Source organism: Morone saxatilis, unplaced genomic scaffold (assembly GCF_004916995.1).
Source record: "Morone saxatilis isolate NCDOM2014 unplaced genomic scaffold, NCSU_SB_2.0 Contig17, whole genome shotgun sequence".
Classification (NCBI taxonomy): Eukaryota; Metazoa; Chordata; class Actinopteri; family Moronidae; genus Morone; species Morone saxatilis.
Genome location: NW_023339729.1, coordinates 24,545,920 through 24,556,580, shown reverse-complemented (window position 1 = coordinate 24,556,580; position 10,661 = coordinate 24,545,920). Strand labels below are relative to the sequence as shown.

Sequence of the window (10,661 nt, the reverse complement as noted above, 5' to 3'; positions counted from 1 at the left end):
AGGAATCACAGAAAAAGAAGGAACAGATTAAATAAAAGACTTTAAAATAAGTACATCATCTTCCCGTCCACAATAAAAACATTTCATTTTCTAAGGAAGCACTGATGTTGCTGTCCTCTTCTTACAGACTGCATCAGAAGTTACATCAAATTTCAAGTTGTTATCAACGACTGCTCCAAGATATTTATACTATTGGACAAATTAGAGCCAGTGTTTGGTTTGTCCGTTCTGGGCTGCTGTAGAAACATGGCGGTTCAACATGGCTGACTCCTTAGAAGAGGACCCGCTCCCTCTGTAGATAAAAACATCTAATTTTAAGGTAACGAAAACACAACAATTCTTATATTCAGGTAATTATACACTAATATAAACATACCTTTATATAATATTATTTCCATTTCTGCCAATAAATCCTCCTGAATGTTCCACACTGAACCTTCAACATCACAGGACGTGTTTAAGACTTTATCACTGTCGGCTCACCACATCTCAGTCTCTTTCATGTAACAAGCTGTTTAAACTGTCTAACTCATGTTTGTGGGATTTTTTTTTAGTTACATCACACAAATACACTCTAAACTGTTTGCGACCTCTGAAAATGATTTAAGCCCCTTTCTGTCTGTTCTCATTACTTCGGGTATTTTTTTTTTTTTGGCCTTTTATCCTTTGCTCATGCTTTCACCCAGTTACACTTTAACTTCTCTGTCTGCTCCCCCCATCCGCTCCAACACCAAACCCTCTTTTAGCTTCAGTTTCCCTTTTCCCTGCTGGCCCCGTCTGCCCAGACCCAATCCTCTACCTCTCATCTCAGCTGTCTATTTAAAGATGGTTGCGCTGGGTGGCGGGCTGCAGGATGATCTGATGGATTATGGCGATAATCCAGTCCGCTGACATACTTCCCCTTTATGCACCGCACTCACAGAGGTCTGAAAACACAAGAGAAGAACAGTCCTAAAAATCCCCAAATCCACATGGTACCTTTTGTCCCGTCCTGTCCTACCTGGCTTAGAGGATTCAAACCCTTTTCCTGAGCAGAGCATGTACTGGGTCACCCATTTTCTTCTGTCCTGTTTGGGTTTGTCCCGTCTCTCGTCTTGTCCTGTCTTTTCTTATCCTGTCTCGTCATCTCATCTCGCCTTCTTGTCCTGTCTTGTCCCTTGAGGCTTCGTTTCCATGTCTCATCTCCTCTCTCGTATCATCTCTCTCTCCTCATGTGGACTTGTCTTGCCTTGTCCATTTATATCTCTTCTGGTTCTGTCCTGTCACTTTTTAACCCCCTTAAGATAAAACAGCACAGAAACTGTCTGAATCTGTAGACTCTCCGCTTCCAAGTCTATATTCTCGCAAGAGCTTACGGACAGCTGCGTAATTGGTGGGTGCGTGTGTCCGTCCACATTTTGTGTGAAACTAACTAATTTATTACACATTTATATACTATTTTATTCACATATTCCACTATTTTCGTGAACTTTGATGAACCCATTTCAAACCCCAAAAACAATTGGTCTGCACAAGTAAAGAGATGAATAAAAAATTTAATAATTTTGAAAAATCAGACTTCCAATTATCTCTTGACACAGTGCTTTGGGACAAACAGTGTCTTATTATACAGAAAGCTGAGGTCTTTCTGCACATTGTGATATAAAACACGTGGGTGTATCATGTTACGCTAATCCCTGAGTTTAAAAAGATATGTAAAAAATCTTCCTGTCTCATCTAATCTACCTTGTCCTTGTCTCTACTGTCCTTTCTTATCTCATGTACCCTTGTTCTGTCTTGTCCTTACATGCCTTGTTTCCATCATCTAGTCTTGCCTCATCTCATCTCAGGTTGCCCTGTCAGGACTTTGTAATCTCTCATCTTGTCTCATCTCATGTAGTTTTCCCCTTAATAAGTCCCTCATGTAGACTCGTCCTGTCATGCCTCGTTTCATCTTAAATCTCATACAGTCTTGGCGTGCCTCGTCATTTCATGCCGTATCTCTTCCTGCCCCACCCCGTCCTTCCTCGTCTTGCCTCATCATCTCGTCTCACTAGTCCTTTCTTATCTTACCTGATGTCTTGTCTCTTGGCACACATTGTCCAATCTCATAGCGTCTGATTTTCCACAAGAATCTAAAGACAGTCCTTGAACATGAGTGTTCTTCTTTAATCGTACATATCGGTTGAGTTACTGCCTCACGTTTCCACTACAAAGCAGTTTGAAGCGTTCAAAGTGGCCGGCGTGGTTTCAACTTAAACATGACAGATGACTGAATCCACTCATTCACTGCAACTATCTGTTGAACTGAGATGCAAACATGAAGAGAATTAAGTTGACCGCTCTGTATAATCCATATCACATTAATGTTCAGCCCCTGGCATTAGGTCTTTGAGCTTCTGATAAAGGGGGTTGTGGGTTTGTATATACATATGTGAGGCCAGTGTGTGTGTGTGTGTGTGTGTGTGTTTGTGTTTGTGTGTGCTTGGGAACAGGATTTCTCTAGAAAAGGATAATGCTCTCAGTCGAGGCATTATGTATCCATTTAGCTTTTAACTTAGATTAACACACAGACCATCCAAATGTGTGTGTGTGTCGACTGGCTAAATATTGAAGCTAGCATCAGAGGGAAATAGAGTGAGAGAGAGTAATGTGACCCCTTTTTCAACCTTTATTCATTTAGGCAGCGTTAGCGTCCCAGCAGCTGCTTCACAGTTCAGTGTATTTTTATTGTTTATCGGGATCCCCATTAGTTGTTGCCCTGGCAACTGTTACATTACTTAAAGTTAATGAACTACATCCAAACCTATCGTTAGCCTTCAGCCATTTCAGATCTGTGTGCATTGTATCTATATTTGCTAATCGTGAACCTGAAAGCTGCTCTGAAAAATAAAGTCTGGTTCAAAACGTCCTTTAATTTAACATTTTACATTCAGTGGTTGATGCCTGATATGTCAGTTAGTAGTAAATATATACTTTAATATAATAATATAATAACAGGTAGATTTTGAGTTACTGTTGACGAACCTCCACGATTGTCGTGTTTTCATATTAAATAAGTCAGTGAAGGAAAGACAAGTAGAATGTAAGTAATATAACAACCAATTAAAACCTATAAAAACTAGTAAAATAACCACTTAATTACAAACTTCTACCTCTCTTTCCATCTTCTTCTTGTTATTATTACTCAAAAGAAAAGGACGGACAGATCTAGAAAGAATAATCTTAATAATCTCTCTGTTTCTTTCAGTGCATACCAATTCCAGGCCGGGGTTTTCGACTGGGTCAGTACTGCTGCCGCTGTAAAGAGGGTTTCTACAACCCTGACATAGTCCCTCAAGACTCAGGTAAGTCAATAACCAACCTCTGCCCACAGCAGGTTAAATTACAGAGAGCCTCTCCTGAGGTTCCTGCCTCCACTTTTGGTCCTTTAAGTCCTGCACGCTGCTGACTGTCTATATAAAGAAAACCAAAACTCACAGGTTTTTAAGGTTTTTATGAACTGTGAGTCACTTTTCCATCAAGAAGTTGGAGTTCTTATTTAAAATTCTGTATAGCCCTTAATAAACACAGTGCATCATTTATGTGGGTTTTTTTAATGCAAATTAACTCGTAGCTCAGATTTGCAGAGAGAGATGCTACAGTTTTATCTCACATCAACCAAACTTTGATGGCTTATTGGTTGGTTTTTACTGCCAACCTGTTTCCTGTTTAGTCTGAGCCCCTCTAAAACCCCACCACCCCTCAGATAAACCCACTACACACAACCTGCTCAGCATCAAGCAGCAGACAGACACTGTTAGAGACAAGCTGGTGAACAAAGTGGAAAATCTAGCAGCTAAAGAGATAGATATTCTTCTCAGGAGTTGGTGGAGACCAAAACAGAGCTAAAAGTTAACGTTACTACAAAAGTAGGCTATGGTTAGCTAACACACTAACCTATCACTGGTGTGAGCTTCTAATGCTGCCACCTAGAGTCCTTTTAGCTAATTGCAAACCTTTAATCTTTTAAAGCGTTGTAGGATTTTACGATGAGAATATTTACAGTGAGACTGCATCCTTTAGCAACTCTATTTTGATTATTGTCCCAATTTTCCCATTTTGAGTGTCTCTGCTAACCGCTGTTGGTGTGTACACAGTTAGAGACAAACACTGTGGCACGTGTTGTTACTAGATTTGTCTTTTTACCTCACGCTCTACCTCCTGAGCCACAGCCGCCCCAATATCATGGGTTGTTTATGTTTGGTTTTCCTTTGACTGGGCCTTTATGTAGGATTATAGCAGGTTACTCTACTCTAATTAAATAATAATAATAATATTAACACTGCTTCCTTTTCAAAACAAAATATCCTAAAAAACACTATAAATCGACAAGTATTCAAAGAGATATTTCTCAAATGCTCCATTGCACAAATAAGAAACTGTTGTGTGGCATGATATTTTAAGGAGTTATTTGTGGGTAATTAATCGTTGTGTTTTAAAGTTATACATTAGTAAGAAGGGTACACAGTTAGTAGGTTTAGTAGTAGTATGATGGAATTTAAAGAATAAATATCAAACATGGAATTAAAACCAGTACACTGTTTCATCTTATTTCATCTTATAATATAACATAGCAGAAGAGACTTTATGTGACGAGTATACTGCTGTATGTACTGTTCCAGTTTGGATATATAAGTCACATGTATATGAGGTCTTCACATGGGTTTGTGTAGGTGTCGATGCAGATGGTGGCCCTGTGAACTCCAGTGACGGCGGCGCTACGTGCTACCCGAACATGCCCATCTGTCTCCCATGCTGGCCGGGCTGTAAGAGCTGTCAGGACGGCACCCCCTGCTGGGTGCAGGAGGCCTGGCTCCTCAGGGCCGCCGTGCTGGCTGTCCAGGGTGTCTTCATGCTCCTCATCTTTGTCAGCATGCTGGTGGCCTACAGGCATCGCAGAAACCGGGTGAGTCAGGTCTTTTTGGCTCAGCGGGGGCCACCGTACAGATGGGATTGGATGAAGGGACAATCGGGAGAGCTGTTCCAGGCGTTGAGCCATGATGCATTGTGTGAAAAACTCTGCTGTGTTTATTTAGCAGAAATGTCTTGAGTTGTTAAAGCAATGAGTTTAAGTCTGTTTAGTTTATTGACTGATTATCACAAGTTCATAAAGACAACTGTCAGTAAAAACACTAAATTGTTTTGCTGTTACAATAAAATGAAATAGACCACAGAGCTCCTGCCAGTCACTAGTGGTTTAGTTGCAGACACGTCCAAGCGCGAGGGAGAAACTACGGTGGCCGTGGACGGCCCTATTTAGAGCCAGTGTTTGGTTTGTCTGTTCTGGGCTACTGTATAAACATGGCGGCCTCCACTGAAGGCGATCAGCTGCTCATTCTAAGGTAACGAAAACACAGCAATTCTTATTTTCAGGTGATTATACACCAATGAAAACATACCTGTGAATATTATACGACAGTAAGGTTACACACTGGAGCTTTAAGCACATTTTGCTGACAGTCCTTTTACTTAAATAAGGTTATAAATGTAGGACTTTACTTACTTTTAGTGGAGTATTTCACAGTGTGGCCTACCATTTCAGATCAGCCTTTAATTGATAGTGACAGCTGAAGAGTGACAGGAAAAGGGGGTAGAAAGAGAGGGGACGACTCGCAGCAAAGGGCCGACACAATAGTTCCTCCTTTGTGCTTGGAAAGGGAGGGTGAAGCGAGGGAGTTGAGATCTACAACTACACCGTTAGATGTCACTAAATCCTGAACACTGGAGCTTTAATGGAACAGAACCTAACAATCTAAATCTATTATACATTATACTTTAGAATAAAGATAGATAAATACACTGTTATGGCTCATCTTCTCATAACTTTCCACCTGTTCTTCCTCCTCCCGCAGAGGATCCGGGCGTCCGGCCTCCTGCTGCTGGAGACGATCTTGTTCGGCTCTCTGCTCCTCTACTTCCCGGTGAGTGTGCGACCGAGCCGCCCCAGCTGAGAGTGTCACAGATTAGAGCTCTTTACAGATCACTGCACCGCACAGCGCCACGGATTATATCATAATGGACCATTTGTGGGAGGGTGAATGGGTTGAGGGAGTGTGTGTGAGTGTGTGTGTGAGTGGAAATGGGGGTGGGTAGTCGACAAGTTTTCATAACTGCTCCTGGTGACAGATTATCAATCAATTTTAAGATTAATTCAACCAATTAAAGAGCCGTTAACATGAGTCAGCCGTGACTTTTTATCCATATATCTGAAAGTGTCAGTCGATGCGAGGCGCTGACTCTGAGTGATTCAGTGTGTGTGTGTGTGTGTGTGTGCGGCAGGTCACATCATCGATTGAGGTTAACGCCTGATGTGTGAACATGTTAATGGGCTCTGCGTCTCTTTACTGCACGCTGGTGCATAAAATGATCATCATATGCGGGACATATGAGATATTTTTCTTATCAAGTGACATCTCCATTTAAATAGTGACAGTCATAATTTTTCAGCAGTGGTTCTCTGCATGAAATTACTTTTATAGTTTATTTGGAATAAATTAAAGTATTTGGGAGTTTATGTATAAGCCGCAGTGACTGAATAGATTACAGACACAAATAAAGAGGGTATAATAATAATAATAATAATAATAATAATAATATACCCGTAAGGTTTGATGAGGCCTGGATTTCATATTCCAGCTCGCTGCCATCTTGGCGACTACAGGAGACAATCCTAATTCATTTGCCTGAATTAGGATTTTTTGGGATTACGACTGGGTTCAGTTGAGGTGGGCTGTGTGTGACAGGGTGAGACACCCGTCAGTCAGACAGACGTCGGCGTTCATGAAGGTTGTTATATATGTGGAAACTGTTTTGAAAGGTGGTGGTTGACTTTTTATGGTTATTTTGGTGGTTCTGCGTTTGTGTTGCTGTTCACTGATATTCATTTTATTCTGAGATGTTGTTGCTAATATTTACCTTCACATTAGCTCCAGCGGTTCAGTCTAGCTGCTCTTCTTACCTCAAGGCCGAAACCCTTCAGTGAAAAAGATCATTTGATTCCTTGTTAGCAGACGTCCACCACAGACCTTTTCTCTTCCAGCAGGTCAAAGTTTCTACGTCTCCTGAAGTTTGTTGCTACATTTTGACCAGAAATTCATGCTCAACCTCCTGTAATGACTCGTAATGACTGTGATCCCCTGACTTTTCCTCTCTATATATATATATAACTTATATATCTCCACAACTATTGAACGCATTGTCACAAATATTCATGTTCCCATCAGCCTTATCATCATCATTATGGGCATGTTAGCATGTTCGCTCAGACTTTCCTCTGATTTCCACGTTTGAAGTAAATTTTCAGCTGATGTTCTTCAAACTTTAGTTATAACTCCATTTATCACCAAACAGTCAAACTCTTTTTTCTCTAGTCTATAAACTTGATCTATACTGGCACTGTTTATTTTAAAGATTCAAAGGTTTTATTTGTCACAGATAATTCGTGAAGTGAAATGCAGTGTGGCTCATTGAGGCTGTGTTTAAAGGTTGGTGTGAAAAATAAGAATGAGACAAAAGAAATATAAATAAACATAAATGAATGTAAATATGTGTCAACAACAATTAAATACAACAAGGGCAACGCAAAGGTTTCACTGAGGACAACGTGCTAGACATTTAGGGTATAAAAATAGTGACATTGTAAGATAAGATAAGATATAATGCAGATATTCCAACTGTAAAACCATATAAGACTCCTTTCCAAGAGTTCTGTTTGATAAATTCAAAAGGTTAATCGCAGCCCACATACCTGACTGTAGTTCTGAAAGTCCCAGACGAAAGGTCAGAGGTCACTCTCTCATCTCAGCGAGGGGTCGCCGTGGTGCAGCGTCCATTAGATCTACAAATAGTTCACCTGCTGGAAGTAGGCCAGAGTGCGATAACAGGCAAACTGTAGCTAGATTAAGACTCATTCTTTTGATTAAAATCATTTTGATTTTAGTGTTTTTTTGTTAATACACGTTTTAATACATCCAGTGGTAGAATGTAACTAAGTACATTTACTCAGGTTTTGTTACGTTTTGTTTTGTCTTTGCGCAAAAACAAAAGGTAAACAACAGCGAGTGTATAGATACAACAATAATACAAAGGAATAAAATACACAAGAAAACAAGTAAAACAAACACGTGGTACATAAGTCATAATAAATGTAAGGGGGGGTTGTTATGACACATTGTTTGGTATTGTTAGTGTGGGAAAATAATATATATACATTTTTATATATGATGATGATAATAATAATGATTTAACCATGTTATATAACAATACTAATAACAATAATAATTATTATTATTGTAAGTACAAATTGATGTATTTTATTCTTACTTACTCGTCTCTTTTTTCTTTTCACACCGCTTTATACGCCACTACATATTAGAGATAAAATACACGTTATACTTCACTGCACTTATGTGGCAGCTTTACTTAATAGTTATTTTACAATTAGACTTGTTTTGGCTGCATTTCTCACTATTTTCTGATGCTTTACAAACCAAACAATCAATAAAATACTGAAGAAAATAATCAGCAGATTAATCTACGACAGTAAAATCCTACTTCTACATTAATGCCTTTATTAAGGTCAATAATCCAATGATATAATATATAATAGTTTAACAGTCACAGGGGGAATATAAGTACATTTTCCTGATTATACTTATAATCAGTAATATTTTTACTTAATATTCAATGCAGTAATTCTACAGTGTCGTATTAGTACTAATGGAGGATGTGAATACTCCCTCCACCACTGAATACATCTCTCATGTCTCTTAGGGAACTAAATTTGTATATAAAGTGCACTTAAGGTTAGGACGTCATTGCAGGATACTGTTGCCAAGTCCTCTGTTGGTGCCCTTAATAAATAAAAGGAGGGGATATCAGCTAGTAAACATAAAGCATCATAACTTCCCCTGGAAGGTTTTTCTGTGATTTGTAAAAATGTTGGCAGCTCAACTCAACCAGGAGGATTAACAGACATTCATAGATTTTATAAAATCCATCATGTTGGCAGCCAGCATGAGAATTTAAACCCACTCTTCTTCTGTATCGTCCATATTCTCCAACCTGCTGATAAATGTAATTGATTAAAGGTTCGTTTGAGGTACAAACAGTCGACACAAACCATTTTTAATAATTAATGCAGCAGATTCAGCGAGTTAAAGGAAAACTTAACCCAACATCTGTTCTATTAAATAATCTATTGAATATCAGTGCCTGTCGGCTTTAAAGGTGGCTCTTCCCCCTTTTGACCCAGAAGTATGCAGCCGACCTGTAGTATTTTATGCAGACTGATAGAAAATAATGCAAATACAAATTGAAGAACATGAGAAACTGTAAAAACAACACATTGGTCTCTGATTGTAATGACTGCTGACTGAACTGAGGCTCAGGAGGAAGAGCAGGTCTTCCATTAAATCAGAAGGTTGATGGTTCGATCCCCGGCTCCTCCCACTGCATGTCGAAGCGTCCTTGAGCAACACACTGAACAGATCTGTTGGTGATGAGCCTTTGCGATGAATGTGTGAATGTGGCGTAAAGTGCTTTGAGTGGTGTGACGACTGGAAAGGTGCTATATAAGTACAGTCCTTTTACCATTTGAACAGATAAAGCACCAGGACTCATTAATCCTCGCTCTTAGTCTGGTCTGGAGCAGGCTAGAATAAATCTCCATGGTAACTCATCTGCAGCTGCTTTCATGAAACCGAGTCACGGCTAAACTCAGCCAGGCTTAATCCGCTATCTAGGTTTTGAGAAACTCTGGGGAAACTGATGGTTAAACAGCACCAGGCCTTTAAAACCCACTGGAGTTAGTGGTGTTTTTTTTGTCTCTGTAGCTTTAAACGGAAGATTACTTCTTCCTCCAGTGCTTCTCTATATAACACCTATAACCGAGACAGCAATCTGCCTCTGAGTGACCCTTTCTGCTGATTAAAGCTGCCTTTTACTGCACGTTTCCTGCTCCGACTCTATACGTATTCACTCTGAGTAGTTTATCCTTTATGAGTGGTTTGAACACAATGATGTAAATTTGCATTCACGTTTTGGGCTTTAGTCGAAGCTCTTATCCAGAGTGACGGAGACTGACTGTCACAGTACAATGAGCTTTAATTCCTGGATTACAGTCATCCACTCTGGTTGTTGAACGTGACCGAAGTATTCACACTGTAAAACAGATTCTGTCTAATAATCAAACACATGCATGTTTTTAATCAGATTCTGATAATCAATAATATAAAGCTGTGAAATATTGATAACTCTTGAATGTGTATTATTAATAATGTTCACATGCTCTCTCTGCTCTCTCACACAAACACACAGAGGTTTGGGTAAAATTACATATAGTTACATATAAGGCATTCAGAAAGTATGTGAAAAACTATTGTTATATATTTTGATGGACTTTATTGATCCCACGCTGGAAAGATTTACTCGTATAACAAGATAAGAAAAAAATAAATACACACAAAATAACAAAATAAAATACAATACAAGATATGAAGAAAAAAAATATTATTTATCCAATATATGAAAGAAAGTGCATAAATGACTTAAAAATAGGAAACATTTCAAGCAAATTATCTTGGGCGATACAGTCTGTAAATTGGAAAAAAATTTCATATTTTGGTAAAAAAAAAAAAAAA

General features: G+C 39.1%; 1 protein-coding gene across 1 annotated transcript in view; it reads left to right on the top strand.

The window, feature by feature from the left end:
• si:ch211-156l18.8 (probable G-protein coupled receptor 158) overlaps positions 1 to 10,661 on the top strand; it is a 22,143-nt gene that overhangs the window by 3,995 nt on the left and 7,487 nt on the right. Inside the window, exons 3-5 of the mRNA XM_035660925.1 lie at positions 3,230 to 3,326; positions 4,695 to 4,927; positions 5,874 to 5,943. Of these exons, the coding sequence (XP_035516818.1) occupies positions 3,230 to 3,326; positions 4,695 to 4,927; positions 5,874 to 5,943 (400 nt within the window). The remainder of the gene's footprint in view (positions 1 to 3,229; positions 3,327 to 4,694; positions 4,928 to 5,873; positions 5,944 to 10,661) is intronic.